Source organism: Crocodylus siamensis, chromosome 14 (assembly GCF_052110815.1).
Source record: "Crocodylus siamensis isolate JL-2025a chromosome 14, ASM5211081v1, whole genome shotgun sequence".
Lineage (NCBI taxonomy): Eukaryota > Metazoa > Chordata > Crocodylia > Crocodylidae > Crocodylus > Crocodylus siamensis.
The window spans coordinates 26,465,080-26,484,194 of NC_143408.1; the positions used below are offsets into that span (position 1 = coordinate 26,465,080).

At 53.9% G+C, this 19,115-nt stretch overlaps 1 protein-coding gene across 1 annotated transcript in view; it reads right to left on the reverse strand.

Annotated features, from left to right (window-relative positions):
• Positions 1 to 5,183: 5,183 nt before the first annotated feature.
• Positions 5,184 to 19,115, reverse strand: part of ZBTB16 (zinc finger and BTB domain containing 16) — a 168,556-nt gene continuing 154,624 nt past the window's right edge. The window contains exons 5-6 of the mRNA XM_090026714.1: positions 13,115 to 13,282; positions 5,184 to 10,901 (exon numbers count right to left, since the gene is read on the reverse strand). Coding sequence (XP_089882840.1) covers positions 10,672 to 10,901; positions 13,115 to 13,282 — 398 coding nt within the window. The 3' untranslated portion in view covers positions 5,184 to 10,671. The remainder of the gene's footprint in view (positions 10,902 to 13,114; positions 13,283 to 19,115) is intronic.

Below are 19,115 nucleotides of genomic sequence, written 5' to 3' on the forward strand. Positions count from 1 at the left end.
GAGTGCAGCATGCCATACAGTTTGCAGCTAGATAAAAGGAGCGCAGACTTTGCCGTTAATGTAGTCAGTAAATAAATAAAGGAGGGCTTAAGCTTAGTGTACAGCAATCAGTTTAGAACTACAGGATAATTAACACAGCGGGGGGCCAGAGTACTCTATAGTCAGGTTTAAATGAACGAGTTCACTTTCATTGAAGCAAACTTGCTCAGCTCCCTGGTGAGCCGGGAACACATTTAGAAGAGCCAGCTCCGGCGGCTCAGCGCTGAGGCACACGCACGCACGCTGGGGACAGCCGTGCACGCATGCACACACGCACGCTTCCCCTCCTCCACTAGGTTGACCCCATGCATGGGCGAGGGGCCGGGCCCTAGCTGTCTCCTCTAATTCACCAGGGACCCCGATAAACCCCTAGACAGATGCTTGCCAAAGAGAGCATGGGCAGCTCCAGGGCTCCATCCTGGATAACCTGACTCTCTAAGTAGGCCCAGCACCGATGCCGGGTGTCAGCAGCTCCGTCAGAGCCCGACAGGATCTGACCTAACGCATGCCTCGAATGCCAACCTGCCCTTGCCTCAGTTTCCCCCAGGTGCAAGGCTGCTCCCTGCTCCGAAACGTGCTTCAGAGCATTGGTTGGAGACCCAGGAAGACTACCGGGCCCCAGCACGTCCCATGTCTGGGAGAGCAAGCAGGTCCTCAGCCCGGGAGGGTCCGCACCCCACTCTCCTCTGCCCCTAGCCGGCAGTGCCAAGAGCCCAGAAGGCAGCTCGAGTTTAATTCCTGCCCCCTTGCACCACCGGGGTGATATAAAGGGGCGGCATGAGCAGGAGTCTCGAGCTTCATGCCCGGCTATTTCCCTGACAAGCTCCATCTCCTTACTTGAGTCTTGTCCTTTGGGGGACACTCTCGGCTCTCGCTGAAAAACCAACACAGGTTTCCAGCCCAGGCAGCTGCTGGGTGAAGCCCAGAAACCTGGTCTGAGCATCCCCTCAAGCCTCCAGACCCAGGACAGCAGCAGAGCCCAGGGTTTAATTACCAAGGACTAGTGGTTTTCAAGCCGCTCTCTTGAATTCGCGGGCCGGCTCCTGAGTTTTGGAGCCTCACAACAGGCCGCACCGCTCGCTCAGTGAAGGGAAACGAGCCCGAGAGCCACAGGGAGGATGAGGCCAAGGACTTGCTGCCTCTCCCAGGGTTGATCTTGGTTCCACGGAGCCGATGCAGAGGAAGAGCAGGGCTCGCCGCTGCCGCGGGACGTCCAGCCTCTGTCGGGTCCTTATCCTGCTGGAGGGAAGCATCTTATCTCGCCCCATGGCTGGAGGAGCCGGGGTCTGTTCTGTGGCCCGGCAATGGCCCTGCTCTGCTCAAGTCAGCATCGGCTTTGGCAGAAAGCACCGGCGACCGTCGGCCCTGCGCTGGCTCTCAGCTGCGAGCCAGGCCTCCCTTCGCCAGGCAGGGAGGAGCCCCTCGGATCACACCCCACATGGCATCCCTCCGAGGGCAAGAGGACCCCGGTCCAGCATCCCCCGGCGCCCCGAGGTGCTCCTTCCCCAGCCCCGAGCAGTGCGGGCGTCACCGGGCGCTGGCTGCCGGGGGCCAGACAAGGCTGTATAAATATGGTGCAGGGGATTTAATGAAGGGCACAAAGCTTTGTCAGGCTCGCGCTGTCAGGGCCCCTTTTCATCCATTAGATCATATCTGGGTCAAAGAGCACATAAGGATGGGCCGCCCTCGCGGTCACACAAAGCCTATTCAGCAGGGTCACTATTCACTCACCTCTTCTCACCCATATCCAGGGGGCACATGACCCACCCAGAGAGCCTAAGCCTCTGCTTTGATGTCCCGGAGCAGCGAGCTGCTATTAAATGTTGTTTTAGAGATGGAGATCCTGCGGCCTCCCCATCTGTGGGGACTATGCTCGGAAGAGGAGGCCTGCTTGGACGGGGAGTGGGCCGCGGCGACGCCGAGAGCCGAGCAAGGGCAAGGGGCTAAAGGAAATGCACCACCTCATCCAGCCCCATGGCAGCATGCGCCGGCTCTTTGAGAGCACCTTGGCTTACCTGGGCTTCCAGCATGAGACAAGGAAGGGACCCGGGGATGGGCAGTCAGGAGGTACGAGCCACGAGAGCTCCCCGGCATGCAGTGACGTGCGGGAGCAAGCAGGCTGTGCGAGGGGCGTCCTCCTTAAGTCAAGTTCATTACGGATCTTGCTGGCTGCTCCCACCCCCCGCTCAGCCTCTCCCTGGACCCTTAGAGACACCCGCAATGCTCTTCTCACCTCCTGGGTGACCGCTCACGTAGTCCCTAGCCCAAATGCAGGACCTCCACCTAACCCAGGAGGTGCACAGCCCCACCAGGGAGACGCCTTGTTGGACCCGGTGCTGGCCACGGGCGACGACGTGGTGCGGGGGCTGCGGGTGTGCAAGGTGGCAAAGGCCTGCAGCAAGGCAGCGGCCCTAGATTTCAGGAGGGCGACTTCAATGAGCTAAGGAGACTAGTGAGGGAAGCACTGAGGTCCCGGAGGGGAGGGGAGGGGAGGGGAGCCGGGTGTCCAAGGAGAGTGGTCGCTCCTTAAGGAGACGATCCTTCAAGCCCAAAGGGAGGTAATCCCAATGCGGATCAAAGGGAGCAGGATGGCACACAGGCCCCCATGGCTCACCAAAAGCATCTGGAAATGTCTCCTAGCTAAAAGGGAGGCGCACACCCAATGGTGGTGGTGGGGGGGTCATCCCCAGGGATGCGGTTGCTCAGGGACGCAGGGCGGGTCAGGAAGGCCAAGGCAGAGATGGGACTGGGACTAGCTTCCCAGATCAAGGACAACAAGAAGCCCTTTTTTAAATACACAGGGGGCAAAAAGAAGGTACCGCGTAACGTGGGGCCCCTGCAAAACACGCTAGGAAATTTGGTCGTCACACCAGACGACAAAGCCAACATATTTAACGACTTCTTTGCCTCCATTTTCCTGAGCAGGGACCAGATCAGCCCCCACCGGGCCTGCCTAAGGCTCCAGGGGAGGTGCACCCAGGCCCAGGGTCAGGGCGGGTCTAGTCAGGGAACATCTGGAGGGACTGGACGTATTTAAATCAGCAGGTCCGGACGATCTCCACCCCCGAGTGCTGAGGAAATTGGCTGTGGTCATTGTGGGACCCCCGGCACGGCGAACATGGGCCGGCAGTGTGGGGAGGCAGTCAGGAAGGCCAACCGCACCTTGTCCTGCATCCACAGATGCATCTCGAGCAGGTCCAGGGAGGTGACCCTCCCCCTCTATGTGGCACTGGTCAGGCCGCAGCTGGAGTACTGCGTCCAGGTCTGGGCGCCGCACTTCAGGAGGGATGTGGACAGCATGGAGAGGGTCCAGAGGAGGCCACTCACATGATCGGGGGGCAGCAGGGCAGGCCCTACGAGGAGAGGCGACGGGACCTGAACCTGTTCAGCCTCCACAAGAGAAGGCCGAGGGGGGATATCATGGCCTGTTATAAACTAGTCGGGGGGACCAGCGGGCACTGGGGGAGTCCCTGTTCCCCCGAGCACTGCCAGGAGTGACCAGGAATAATGGTCACGAGCTGGTGGAGGGGAGATTCAGACTAAACATCAGGAGGCGCGACTTCATGGCCAGGGCGGCTAGGATCTGGGACCAACTTCCAAGCAAAGTGGTGCTGGCTCCTACCCTACTCCTATCCTTACCTTTAAGACAAGGCTGGACAATCACCTTGCCAGGGTCATTTGACCCCGGTACTCTTTCCTGCCATGGCAGGGGGTCAGACTTGATGATTTGCTCAGGTCCCTTCCGACCCGACTACCTATGAAACTATGAGAAGGGAATGCCTAGGGATGCTACCAGCGACTGGTGCTCGCCCCAGCAAAGCTGCATCCCATTTGCTCAGCCTAGATGCTCTTCCACCTGGTGCAACAGGCTTATGGTGGACTCCGATACAGGACAGCGATGCAGTGAGGCCATGCGGGGGAGGCCGTCAGGCAGGCCGTGCCCTGAAGGAGGTTTGGGCAGCCGCATGGCACAATGATTGCTCTTGGGTGCAATAAGCAATGATAAATACAAATGGGCTCAGCTGTCTGTATTGCAGCCACACAGCGCAGCATGCAGGGGCTGATACAGCCAGCTCTGGGCAGCTCAGAGGACCATCCACGTGATGATGCCACTATCCAAGGGGGGAGGAAGGCATCTGTGGCAGCAAGGGCCTCATCAGCTCTATATTACTGACTGATAAAGCCACTCATTTCAGCCTCTTTGCACAACAATCTTCGCCCGCTGGCTTGGGGCGTCCCAGCTCTCTGCTGCGCAAACAGCAGCGCCCGTGGGGGACATGTTTTTCCTCCACCTCCGACGCAGACCATCTCAGCCAGCACCCAGATGTCTCCAAGGTGAAGACCACGAACTGCTACGTGCAAGTGGAAGAGCTAACGTGGGTGCTCCCACCCTGGCTGCTCCCATGGCATTGGGCCAGTCCCTGGGGCCAAGACTGTCAGAAGCGCCTTGGGATTTTGGGGAGCTCACTTGAGGCAAGCAGGGGCCTGGTTTTCAGATGGGCGAGCGCTCAGCGCAAGGTGAAGATCAGGATCCTTCAAAGCATCTCTGAAGGGGCAGGCATCCCAAATCAATAGCCACTGTCGATAACCTTGGCCCCGTATCCCAGTTTCCCCAGCGAGATGGAGGCGGGAGAGCGGCACTCCTGCACCAAGGGGAGTCAGAGGGTGCAGTGGCAGCGAAGAGCAAGACCCACGGCCCGGCTATTACTCGTTCCAACCGTAGTTTTAAAAGCAATTCGGGGCACTAAGTTTACCTGGAGCATTCAGGGCAGCTGAGGTCCATCCAATGCCATCTCGCAGCCACTTGAAGGCAACGCTCACCCTGAACCATCAAAGAAGAAGGCAGCCACGATTCATCGACGTCGTTAAAAGCCACCTGCTAAGAGGGAACCAGCAGCATCTCCAGCTTCCGACTGGATCTGGGCCGAGGCCGACGTCCGCTGGTACGGGGGAAAAGCAGCAAGCATCCTCCCAGTGCTCCCTGAAAAGTGAAGGCCGCTTGCATGGAAACAGCATCAGTGCCGACCCTCCTTGCAGCCCCGTTCAATACGGATCAGGTCAGGTTTTAGCTCATTTGATGGATTTCTCTTCTTCCCAGCAGAGAAACGTCTGTGCGGAGAACGACAGAAGGAGGAGGCAGCAAGCAGAGACGACTGAATTAACTTTATTATTTTTCTAACTGCAGATTCAAGGTATACAACTGAACATTGCTATTTTTCTTATGAGACTTATAAATAAAAATACAAAAAATGTTCACTACAAAAAAATCTACTGTTAGTAGGATGTAAAAAATATTCTCTTTGCTATAGAAGGCACGAACTTCACTTAGTGACACATGGAGAGAAAAAAACCTGCAGCAGTAAATTCTTTTTTTTTTTTTTCCTTTTTTTTTTCCTCTGTCAGAAACACTGAAGTTTTACAAAGAAATGCATCTGAATCTACACAGAACGAAGGCAGATGCCGAGAGCTGCAACTAGGAGACATCACAAGTTGGGATTTTTTTTTTTCAATTTTTTAGCTAACTGCATCTGTGGCTAGAGAACGGATAGGACTCGCAAGCAGTACTGCAAAGAAAGGAACAGAACGAGAAAACAAACGGAGAAGAGAGTTTGTACAAAACAAAATAGGAACCAATAATCTGATCAAACAAAACAAAAAATTGGGCACCTTCTAAAATTAGGCTAACAGGAGGTGCTGAGGTAGACGGAACTATAACATCAATTAATTAAAAACACTATTTTTAATACAGAGCAATCAGACTGGCACTTGTGCTGTCACGACATAAAAGACAAGCAATGAAAAAAAGCCTTAGTTTGCTTCGCCCAGCAGGGCAGTTGGTCCTCAGTGCTATAATATACATATATATACTTATATATATATGGATAGATGTCATGGAGCTGTTACCATGGCTTCTTAGCCTTAAAAGATCATGCATACATAACACTATGTGAAACAAATACTATGATGCACACCAAAAGGTTGGCACTCTGAGCAGAAGGATGTCATGGTACTGCTACCTCTAATCAGCCACTTGCACTGAAATGATATTTCAGAGCTGCCCAGTGGAGCTGAATTGCCTGCCTTTGTTCCTTCCTTCTTTTTTGCAACCCTCTCTCTCATCTCCTGGGCTGATCCTCGAGCAGCCTTGGAGCGAGACGCAGAGCAGCAGATGTTCTCCAGGGAGGGGAGCAATGGGAAACTTATGGGGCTCAAAGTGGAGTGAAAAAATAAGACAAATGTCATTGTCTTGCCTGACAACTTTTCACTCAACCAAGTTCTTGTCTCTGATTTAAGACGTTCCCGCAACTTGATTCCAGGCTCTTTGGGGTCCAGGGGGACACAAAACTTCAGCTTGACACAGTGATGAGTTGCGGGGGCAAAAATGCCCCAGCAGCAAGGATGGGGCAGGTAAAGACAGGGTCTCCCAAAGAGCAGAGAAAAACCCCCCGCTGTGACCGCAGCTGTGTGCTCAGTTGTACCATGGCATCCCCCTGCCAGCAGCACCCACTTACTGCCAAAAGGTACCATTATACTTGTGAGAAACTGCAGCAATTCTGTTCTTTTAACTGTGAAAAAACTGGTTTCAGGCACAAAGATTAAACAAGCCATTCTCCAAAGTTACATCCTGGATTGTACTAAATCAGCATCTGTCTTGTTTCCCCTTCCCAACACAAAGCAGCAAAGATATTATCCGTTGTATATGTATATGTGTGTATATAGAGAGCTATATATGTCTATGCATAAAAAGGATCTTAATGCTTTGAATTAAGAGACAACAGTTTAACTTTATTCCCAAAACAATACCACAGACAACCAGGTATATATTCAAAACGAATGCTGTGTAGAGAGGCATGATGTGGACGCACATACTCAGCTTTCTGCTTTGCATCTGGAGAAGTTTGAGATAGACCTCTATAAGGCAGTTACAATTCTAGTCCAATAAACAGTACCGTATACTGTGATAAGCTGTGCTCTGAATGGTAACCGACTGTCGAAAGCGGAAATTATTGACCTGGCCAACAGAGCAAAGAAGTGATGCTGCTTCAGATAAAATTGCACACAATACTTCCACCTGCCCCATCAGAAGATTGTACTTCCTCACGGAGGTGCGTGGGGGAATGCAAAGTGCTTCCCTCGACATTTCAGCCCTGAGCCCCCTATGAAGTCAGCAGCCACGTGTGCTGCTCAACGTGTTTGTGCTGCGGCCGCGCGTTCCCGAACGTTCACCGTGCGGCAAAGGCAAATTAGATCTTCTCAGCTGGGCAGGGAGGGGGAAGAATTTGCTTCTCTGCAGCAAACAGTAAGCATGAATGATTGTTGCACTGTTGTAGCATAACTCCAAAGCACAACAAGGCATCGGCCGTGAACTCACCGACACGTTGAAGTACATGTCCTGCCCCCTCCGTCCCGAGCCTACGGTAGCAGATGTAGGAAATCTGCACCCGACATGCAGCGTTCGTGTACGGTTTCTGCGTGTGCTTCCGAAGCTGCAACATCGCTTTGATTTAGTACCATCCAACACTGCAACACTGGATTACAACAATACTGCATGATTTAATACACAACCGCACACACAAAAAGCATACGCACACACACACGCACACACACACACAGGCACGCGCGCGCACACACGCACACGCACACGGATTCCTGTTCACATTACAAAAGGAAGGGCAAAGTCTGGTGGGTGGGAACCGACACAGGGACTAACAAATATTACAAAAATATTACACTTTGTAAATACCAGCTCAACCCTTTCAGCTTTGTGACCGGGGGGGGGGTGGGGCAAAAATGGGTTCACTCTGTGGGAACATCTTTAAACATTTGTGTGTGTGTGTGTGTCTGTGTGTGTGTGTGTATATTTGACATCAGTTCTAGTTGTGAGACGTCTGCGATTATCATCGTCATCATCTCGTGGCCATCGCTGGCTAACGCACACCTGACACGTTAGTGCATATGCGTGGATCCGAGTTCTGCCCTAAGTGATTTCAGACTCACGGTTTTCACATTATAAACAAGACTCTACTCTTCTATTCACATATTCAAGTTTAACTCTTTCTTTCCAAAGCACTAAAATTTCACTAGACTGTCCGTTGCCCTGCTCCTCTGTCAGAAGAAGTTATTTCCCCCAGTTTAAGGCCTTCAGATATTTCCTGACAGTGGAGACAGGGCTGGGGGGCTGGGTGGGGACAGTAGAAACACCCCTCAATTTTTTTTTTTCCCTTTACTTCCATCTACAAAATTCTTCCCTAACTTTTTTTTTTTGTGTGTGTTTAATATAAATGAAGCTAAATTACAACATAATATACAATTGCAAGTAAAGCATGAGATGAAAATCGAAATGACATCACAAAGCAAAACACAAATATTGCAAAATGTGCTTTTGTAACTGCAAAATAAAAACAAAAACCTCAACAAAACAAACATAAGAGGTAGCTTTCAGAATCAACGACCCAGACTGTCAGGCAGGCCGTCAAAAATACCAATTTTGGTAATGATAATGCACAAAAGGAGGCTGACGACAAAAACAAAACAAAAAACCCAACAACCCCCCCTCCCCCACCGTAAACTCGCTTTCGTGGCTGCCGTGGCACTCTAGCAGAGCACGCGATCCACGTGCGGCACGTCGCCCACCTGCGACATGGCCTTTAGCAACCTAGTCATTTAAAAAGACCGAGCCAAACAAAAACCCAACAATAAAAGCTCATGAGGTCACAAAAAAACGAGGTAATTTCAAGTAAAATGTGCTAAACAAATATTCAAACTTTTTTTAAAAAAAAGAAGCATAACACAAAGGAAATCCATCTTTTCCCATTCACTCCTTCATCGCTTCTGGGATGTGAGGGCTGGGCAAAAAAATTAATTGGCATGTTCCAAACAGCTGTTCTGATTTCTTTTCTTTTCTTTTTTTAAAAAGAAAAAAGCAGGCTCTCGGCCCGGGCAAGACTCCTGCACCCAGGTGGGGAGCAGTTCCCAAGGAGCTCCTGTTTTACAAAGGAGAACGCGGCGGGACTGCAAGGGCGGGGGTGAGCCGAGATGCAAAGCAAGCTCCCGCGCAGCACGATGCACGCAACGTCCAGCACCCGGGCACCTCGACCGCCCCCCGTTCGTCAACTGAGCTTGGCATGAGCCAGGTCGGGTCGTTTGTATGCCTTGCAAGCCATGGGAATGGAAAGAGTGCATGGGCTTGGGGTGGGGGCCGACTCATCCATCATTTCTTCCAGAGCCCTGGCAATGCCCAAGCTCCAGGGGCATCTTTAGAGCAGCTGAAACTGCACTTCCCTCTTGAGGAAAGCAGCACGGTGTCCCCCCGGCTGGGCTCTGGCGCACATACCGCAACATTTACCTTCTGCCCCACTCCCCCCTCCAAATGAGAGAATTGTTGCTTTAAAAATGCATAGAAAGGTCTTTGGTCAGGAAAAAGGGCAGCAGCCTGGAGGCAGTCCCTGCAGCCAGCTCCTAAGCTATGGACTGTGTGGAACGGCTTTGCACACCGGAGGACAGTCACCAGCACCCACGAGTCACCCCTCCACTGGCATGCCCCACTCCACCTCCCAGCACTGCTTTTCCCACCGCAGCTTAACTCGGAGGTGGACGGAGGACTGACACGCGGGCACGGTTGCGGGCATGGTCCAAATGTGGACAAAGGAGCTGCCCCCAGTGTGCTGAGCAAGGGGCTGCTGCAGCAGCGAGTTGCTCAGCCAGGCAGGGACCTGCAAGCAGCCTGCAGGCACTTGCCAGGCAGGCTGGTTTCCTCCAGAAGAAAGGAGTTTTTAATTGTGGGGTATTATCCGGGTCTCCGCTGCGCACGTGTTGGCGGTGCAGAACCAAAGCAGCACAGCGCAGGAGAAAACCACGGCAAGCCTGCCCTGGGGAGCCGGGCTCAGCGCTTCTACAGCAACTGCTGCTCCAGACACCCGATTTGATAGGGTCCCCGAGGATACCAGGCCTGAAAACCAGGCTCCTTCTGGGGGCTGGAGTCAGGCAGACACCTCTCATCGTGGCTCACCCAAGTCCCTCCACCCTACTTGATACCCTTGGCTGCCACACGCAAGCCCAGGCAGACCACCGCAGCTCCAGTCCTTTGCACCAAGTGTCCCCGGCTCCGGTTCGAGAGGAGCCACAGGCAAGTCAAAGCCAGACTTGAAAGGCGAGGACACTTTTCCACGTGGGACTGGAGCAGCAGGCCTCTGCTTTCCTGGCAGAGAGGCAGCTGAACAGTGCGGGAGAGCAGCTCAAACCAAGCAGAGAGCAGGGAAAGGACAGTGGTTCACCGAGGAAGGGAAACTTCCCATGGATCTCAGGCCCCGAAGCATCGGCATGGCCCCCCCACCGGTGCTAGCTCCCAAGCCCTTGTGTGCGGTCACAAGCAGCAAGCGAGCGGTGGCTGCAGCTGCACGCGGGTGCAATGGCAAAGCACACACAAGAGCTCAAGGGGAGTCTCACCCCCCAACCCAGAGTAAGGGGACCCCTTCCTGCCCCTACCCCCCTGCCACAAACCAGAACAGAGGATGCTTTTAGTCACAACAGCAACAACAACAACAACAACAAGGAAAAAAAAAAAAAAAGGCCATTGATGATGCATTTTTTTGCCCAGTCTTTCCCGACTCCACTCCTTCCCCTTCATGTCCCTCAGACGTAGCACAGGTAGAGATAGGTCTTCTCTATCCTCCAGTCGGTGGGGATCTCCTCGGGCTTGTGGCTCTTCATGTGTTTCTGCATGGCGGAGAGGCTGGGGCAGTACTCCAGGCAGATAGTGCACTGGTAGGGGGAAGCGCCGTTGTGGGTCCTGAGATGTTTGATCATGGCAGAGTAATCTCGGGACCGCTGGTGACACAGCTTGCACTCGAAAGGTTTCTCACCTGCAGCGGGGAAATGGAAAGGTCAGGTGGCGCTGACTGCTCTGGGCATCACCTGGCCCTCTCTGGGTGCCCCCCAAAAGTCACTGGGCAAAGTGACTTGGCCAAGGTTGCACAGGGAGTCGGTTGCAGGGAAGATTACACTTACCTTCCCTCTAAAGTGCTTTGAAATCTAGGGGTGATACATGCTCCCTGCAACTGTGGTCTCTGCCCTGCTGCTGCGTATGGGCATGCCCTCGTCATTCACAGCTCTCGCGGTGTGCGGAGCCCACTGCCGCTAGACATTGCAAAGGCCAGGCACTGGGCACTATGCAAAGCTGCAATCAGGACTGTGCAAGACTAATGCTCACACAGGAAAGAGGGGGAAATACACACAGCAAAATCTCATGGTCTGGGGCAGGAGCCAATCTCCAACCGAAGCGCTCGAGAGGAATCTTCTCGCGAGGGCAGGTTATCCAGGCATTGCTGGGTTCCTCGCACCTGCCTTCGAGACAGGTGGTACTAATCCTTGCTGGAGTCTGACCCAGATGGGCCTGGTGGAGCCTGGCAATCGCTATGCACTTCAGTGGCGACCAGAAACCAGGCACCTGGTGGGAAGCGGCCCCTGTTCCTCCAGGGAACCTGCTTGCTTTGCTTATTCAGTCGCAGACACTCGCGAATCATTTTGATAACGCACGAGGCTGATGCTGAGACTTCAGAGACTCGCTTCGATGCAGTAATTAACTGCCCGGCCTTCCCGATATTGATACTCGCTCTGTGCACAGACACAGCGAATAATGAAGTAATGAACAGCAAAAGTGATCTAAATATTGATCCACTATTTACAATAGTTACATGCTGACGCATTCAATGATTCATTATCCTCAGCAGCCATCCTGGATTCCTGCAGAACCGCAGCATCGTCCCTGGACCAAAGGCCCGAGGTTCTGGCAGCGTCAGAGGCAGAGAGATTTAGACCTTGAACTATAAAACCTTGTGGGGGCACAGGATGCATGCATTCAAAGGAGAAGAGAACTTGAGTTTCAGCTGCTCCAGAGCAAGAAGGGAGCAAGCAGGGACAGATCGTAGTGCCTGTCACTGCCCAGGGCCAGCATACAGCGCAGGGCAGCAGACCCACACCGTGACTTGGGAACCGGCCTGAGGAGCTTTGGCTGGAAAACAGACTTTCCATTGCATCCCTTGTATCCTCCAGGGGCCGGAGGATGCTCTAACTATACAGCCAGGTGCAGAGCTGACAGTGGGATGGGCACATCTGGGAACGGGATGCTGGGATTTCACCCTCCCCTCCACCTTCACTCCCACTGCTTGCACCCAGTCAGGGTAGGAGAAACTGTCCTCTGCACCCGGATGGATCCTGCATCCTGGATCCCAACAGCAGCCACCACTGCTGCACAGGCCAGAGGCCTCCCATGGGGCACAGGAGCACACGGCGCTGGAGGCAACTCGGAAGCTTTGGCCAAGGTTGTGCATGGCCTGTCTGACCGCATCACCCTGCAAAGTGTTGCATGGGGCATTTCTACTGCACATCCCTGCAGACCCCAGTACCTGCAGGAGCCATGCCCTGTCCTGCCCAGCCTGCCAGGGCCTGTTTTAACAGCAGGAACGTAGCGATGGAGGAAAGATGACTCTTGGAGAAGAGTCGGGGGGAATACGAGGGGGTAGAGATGGGCATGGTGGAAACAGGTCCCCATGTGAAAAACCAGAATGCATTTACTTCATCCTAGCTATACATTGCTTGTGCCCAAATGCAAATCCAGCTGTCACAGGCCTGGGGCAGGCGGCACCTTTCAGCTCCAAGCAGCCTGACCAGGCATAGAAGCTAAGCCCAGGCGAGGGTCACTGTGCCCACCACTGGGCAGGAGCCCAGACACCACTTAACAGCACATCCAATCAGTCAGGACGGGGGGGAAGGGCCTATGTTTGACGGGAACTGCAAGAGGGTTTAGGAAGCAAGAGCACAAGCACCAGCGAAGATGCTGTCAGGGGTCAGGAGCCGACGCCCGAAGTCTTGCAAAGAAAGCCACCGACTGATAACTCCTTAGGAAGCTGGGCAGCATGGCATTATCCCTCCCTGCCCGCTCCGGGGAGGGCTCCCATCCACGCACAGTACCGGGCCAGCCCCACAGTACATGACCCAGCGCGCAAGGGTCAAGAGGGTCCCCGGACATGGTGGGTGGACTGCAGGAGATGGGGCAGCGGGAGGCAGGCGGCGGTACCTGTGTGAACCCGGTAGTGGGTCTCCAGCTGGTGCTTGAGGCTGAACTTCTTGCCACAGCCATTGCACTCGTACGGCTTCTCACCGGTGTGGATGCGCTTGTGGCCTTTTAACGTGCTCTCGTCTCGGAAGCAGCTGCCGCAGAATTCGCACTCGTAGGGGTGGTCGCCTGCAAGGACACAAGCGCGGGTTAGAGCTGACGTGACCCTGCAATCCCCCTCCAGGCTTGGGGCACGGGGCACACCCATGCCACATCACAGTGCGGAGGTGCAACCACCTCTGGAGTGGGACATGTCAGACCAGCAATGCCGCATGCTAGCTTCAGAGAGGAAGCCAAGAGACTCCTCTCTGCATTTCAGAACGTATCCAGTGCGCCAGCTTCCTCAGCCCAGCCCCTCTCCCATGCCCGGGAGTGGACGTACCCAGGGGAAAGGAGTGCCCGATGCATCTCACATGCCCTTTGCTGCAGCACATCACTTGCACTGTAGTACGGCTGGCCCAGGAGCCCCTCTACAGATGGCAGACAACGAACGTGGACAAGTTGGAGGGGGCCAGGTGGAGAAAAGCTGCCCACAAGCCCCGGCTTGAGTGGGTGGCCCCACTCATTTGAGATGATTTGCTAGTTACGGGATACTGGCCATGGCTCCCCAATCCCTTGCAGGCGTCCTAGGTCTCAGGCGCAGACTCAGGCTGAAGGTTTCCCAGTACAACACTGTCTTCCTCCCACCGGGCTACAGAGGCTCAGTCTGCTGCCAGCCCCGCCGTGCACCTATCCATGCATGGAGGAAACCCCTCTCCCTTGCCCCCCACTCCTCCAGGGGCTGTAAAACCCGAGACAGGCACCACATGCCCTGGGGATCAACTCTGTACGAACTGCCCTGCTGCACACAGGAGACCTCCCCAAGCCATTTGCTGGACTGGAGAGGTGCTAATAACCTGCTCCCTTCCTAGCACAGCACTGGCATATGGCAGGGCGAGCTGTTTCTGGCTGGCTTCAGGAGGACCAAAGGCCTCCTGCATGGCAGACTGGCCCTGAGACAGGCCGCTGCCCTGCCAGCCTCTCCCTCAAGCATCCCCATGTAGCTGTGGGGCAGCAGGCAGGAGAAGCCAACTGGTCACAGACGCATCCCTCCCTACTTGACCCCAAGACCGCACCCGATGGGTACTCTCAACGGAGAAAGGCAATTACGGCCCCGCTGCTCTGCTCAGACACGCGGGGACACGTGGGCTCATCTCTCTGCTCTGCAGACAACCGCTCTGGTTTGCTGGGGGGCGAGGACAGGGCAGGAGAGCAGAGGAGCTGCACGAGCCCATCTCTCATATTCTCTGGGCAAACATTTTTCAGCTCCACCCAAAGGGTGGCGGGCGGGGAGGCCCCAAAACCCTCCAGAGTGGGCAGCTGATAAATGAACTTCAATTCAGCCCCAAACTCGGGATTATTTGAATGAAAGGTGAGGGCTTCAGCTACTTATTTATTACAGAAGTGAAGGCAAGGACAATAAAGATAGATTGATCGCCCAAGACTTTGTTCATGAATATTTAAATATCACTGATTTGTCTTGTCACTGTAATTACAATTTCTCTGTGCTGCATATCCTACAACCACAGTTTATGGTAAAGAATGGCCAACTGTATTTCACTTGTCCTACTGCAGATGTGCAGAGCTGCCAAGCGTGTAATGTTCCTCGCATTTCATACATTTTCTTCAGCTGCTGAAGGCTTAAGTCATCCACAATGACCTACGTTTTTTCATTATCCCCATGTCAAACTGCACTCGTGCCTGGGCATAAATTGTCCTTCTAGTTATATACTCACATGCCTCCGCTTTCACTTCCTCTTTAAAATGATATTTTACTCTCTCTCTCTCTCCTATTTTCCCTTTAGACCCAGAGACAAAAAATCCCCCCACCACCCTCAAGTCCTCCCCAAATTAAGCCCTTCATCACATCAGTTCTCATTGTATGCCAATCTCCAAGCCTTTCCAGCCTGGCTGATTGGATATTTTTGGGGTTGTTTTTTTTGAAGCTCTGTGTATATTCACTCTGATATATCTCATGATTTCTTGATTGCCAGAAACCAAGACAAAGCCCCCAGGATTTGGGTGCATTTGAGCCTAAATACCTCTCTGCATGCAGCTCACCCCAGAAGCGCGAGGGTCCGATGGCGATTGTGCCCTGCAGCATGAGGGAGCGGAGGTGGGTCTCCTCTTTGGATGCTTAAGAAGTTTACAGTGGATGCCCCCCTGGGACATGGGGGCTTTGCCCCCACAGGACCTGGGCCCTGAATCTCCACAGGTGGAAGCGGATATAACTTTGCTGATTTATACCAGTTGAGGCATGGGCCAAGATGGTGCTGACTCGGAGATGGGAAGCGGGGCATAACATATATACTTGTATTATTGCTTCACTGTTCTGCTGGGCTCTCTACTCAAGCACCCAAGTGGTGAGGCCCTGGCTGGGCCCTGGTGCCGGCAGCTGCAGCATTTCCACCAACTCATTTTTCAGAAGAATGCACGTGAATGGCAATCGGGGGGAATAATTCACATGTGAAGCCCAAGGCACCGGCATGAGCAGGGCTTTTCTCCCCCGCCTTCCTTCCTCTTGCTGCCTCTTGATGGGGTCCTGGTGCTTTAAATGAAGTGTTAAACTCAGGAGCTAGTTTGACAGGATCTTGGTGAATTTAATTATCAGCCCGATCACATGGCAAATGAGTTTAAATATGGAATCTCAGCAGTCAGGCCGCGTGGAGGAGGGACGCGCGGAGCACCCGGCCCGCCGGCCCGACTCAGGGAGCTAGTCGGACCCGCGCCCACGCGGCGCGCGCAGAACTGGCTGCCGAACAGAGAAATCCAATTTGTGGCATGTTGATTAACTTTGCCGGGCCCCTTAATGAGCTTGACATTAAGTGCAGGACAAAGGGGACTAATTAGAGCCCCCTCTGGCCAGCCCTCTGCACCTGTGACCCTGGCTTTATATCGTTACCTGGTGCATTTGTTAGTCTACTGAACAACCAATCGCAGGGCCATAAAACGCCTTTTCCACACAGCTGAGAGTTTATTATATGATCAGCCGTGTAAATCAGGGATCCATCAATGCCAAGGACTCGGCTGGCCTGCACTACCAAACACAGCTGCTGATACTAAACATCCAGCATTGGCAGCAAATGGGCTGGGAGCAACGGAATATTAATGAGGTGAGGCATTGTGCATGTGTGCGTGCGTGCGTGTGTGTGTGTGTGCAAAATAAAGCCTGCACCGGCCTTGTGGAAATCCAAGCACTAATGTGATTCTTTTGATTTGCTGGTCTCTTGAACGATGGGTCTTCTGGGCCACCCCCCGGAGCAGGCTGAAATCAAACCTGTGTCCTGGCATCGATGTGGGAGCATGCTGAGTTACACCAGCAAAGTGTTTTGCCATCATTTTTCCCAGCCGGAAAAATAAAGGGAGATGCACAAGAAGGAGGCAAATGGTGCAACTGGGACCATCTGAATGACAAGACCCCCCCCGCCCCCAAAAAAACAAACAAAACAAAACAAAAAAACCCAAAAACTCCAAACCACTCCACAAGCCCTAACAAGACATGCAAGGCCACGTTATCAATGGCAGGAGCAGGAAGGATCAAGATCGGGGCTCTGCTGTCCTGGGCGTTATGAAGGCATCATCGTAAGAAAGAATCAAATCTCTTTGCTGCAGACACTTGATGGGCAAAGGATGGGGAGAAAGAAAAAGGTTAATTGACCTCCAATTTTGTAGGTTGGGAACTGAGGCAGCGATGGACTCAGCCACCTGCACGAGACAGTGCGGGGAGACCATGGAAGCGATGCTAGCAAACAGCAGATCCCCCGAGTCCCCTCCCAGAGTCTTAACAACAAGCCCGTCACTCCTCTCGCACCAGCCAGAAACATCCCCTGGAAAAGCGCGGCCCCACAAACGCATTGGCCTTTCCAACACCGGGATGCCCCAGGAACAACCCCGTCCTATCCACTGCTGCCTCCCACGCATCACGATGCACGTACCAAGGGTGCTCTCCTGCTGGCCCACGCGAACCAGCTGCGTGCACTGGGTGGCTGGAGCTGCCCAGTGCCAACTTGGCTGTGACCACCTGCCATGTGCTCCTGCATCCCCCTCCTTGCTAGGGATGGAGGGCAGCTGAAGCAGGTTGACTGTCCTGAAACAGTCTGACTGCAAGCAGCAGATCATGAGCCACTGCCCCAAGCCTGCTCTCACCTGAGGAAGGGGGACTTTTGGATGCCTAAACCTGCCTTTCTCCAGCAGACCCGTGACGAAAGGGAAACAAGCCCCCAGCTCAAGTCCAAGCAGGGATCTGTCTCCCCACCTCACCTGCAAACTGCTCCTCCACCCCTAGGAAGCAGGGATCTCAGCCCCAGTGATTCATAGCAAGCCTGCAAATAACACGCCAGCCCGGGTATGGTACAGCGTGACACAACCCTGCTAATGACTGTGCCCAGCCATAGGTCGCTGCTCTCTTGGGAGCCGTCATGGAGGGTTTTTAGATACACAAACAGAAGCAAGCGGTCGGCGAGGGCAAGGGCTTCGATCCTCCCTGTGCGATGAGTGGCAGGAGGAAGCAGAGCTTGGAAGGGCCTGTCGCCAAGACGCAAGGCAGCATCCACCCCTAGCGAGGGGACTGGCTAAGCCAAAGCAGACCCTGGCAGCGGTTTTCTCCATGCATGCAAGCAGAGCAGTCAGCTCGAGGCACAGCCAGCTACTACAGCAAACCAGAGGCCGTGCCATCTGGGACCTGGAAGTCGGACGCGCTAACAGACTGCCATGAGACTTGGAGGAAGACTGCTTCAGTGTTTGCTCCCCGGTCGCTCTGGTGCTTGGCCACATCTCCAACCTCCTCAGCGGTGCTCAGAGGGCAGGTCTGGCACAAGCACGAAGGGCGGATTTAGAGTCATAGACAATGAGGATTGGAACGGACGTCGGGAGGCCGCATCTAGTTCAACCCCTGCTCAAAGCAGGACCAGCCCCGACTGTATCATCCCAGCCAGGACTTTGTTGAATGGTCACAAGCTGGCAGAGGGGAGATTCAGGCTAGATATCAGGAGGCGCGACTTCACGGTCAGGGCGGCTAGGGTCTCGAAGCAACTTCCGAGAGAAGTGGTGCCCCCTACCCTGGGGGGCTTTAAGACAAGGCTGGACAATCACCTTGCCAGGGTCATTTGACCCCAGTACTCTTTCCTGCCGTGGCAGGGGGTTGGACTCGATGATCTGCTCAGGTCCCTTGCGACCCGTCCTACTACGAAACTACGCATGCTTGGAGGGGAAGGGGAGAGGGAGGCTGCAGCAGGCTCACCATTGGGAGCATGGTGCTAATCATCCCCAAGGAAGCACTCAGCATAAAACTCATAGCAGTGGCTCCCCCCGGGCATCCAAGCCTTCCACAACCTGTCCATATTAAAAAAAAAACAACCCTGGACTATTGGTCCCTTTGGTGGCAAGGAGGGCCAGACACTGTGCCACCGGCTGGCAGCTCCTCAGCTGAATACAGTGTGACACACACAGCCCCAAAGCAGCAGGACGTTTCCTTTGACCAGCTGGGACTTGCCCGGGCTGTCCCTCCATGCTGTCGATTCAAGAGGCCTGCTTCTTCCACAGGGACTTGTTGTGGAAGGAAGACAGCAGAATCCAAATGTTTGCAGGGTATTTGCATGATGTGCCCCAGAGTGGCCCCAAACTGCAGTAGTCACCAAGGAAGCCCAGATCTAACCTGTCTCCCAGGGGCTAACACTGGCTCCTCTGTTGCTATCTCCAGGTGGTTGCTGCTGTTGCAATTAGTACGGGATATAGCATCACTTTTTCAGATGTGCTGCATTTCAATCCTCTCACAATAGTGCATCTCCCCGTGAGACAGCATAACCCACAAGACACGATGCTCCTCTGCCCTTGCAGGTGAATAATGATCATCTGTAGACATCTTTCTGTCTGCTTCCTTTCAGATCAGCAGTGAGCGTCTCTGCCGGCCCTTCAAACTGGGCCA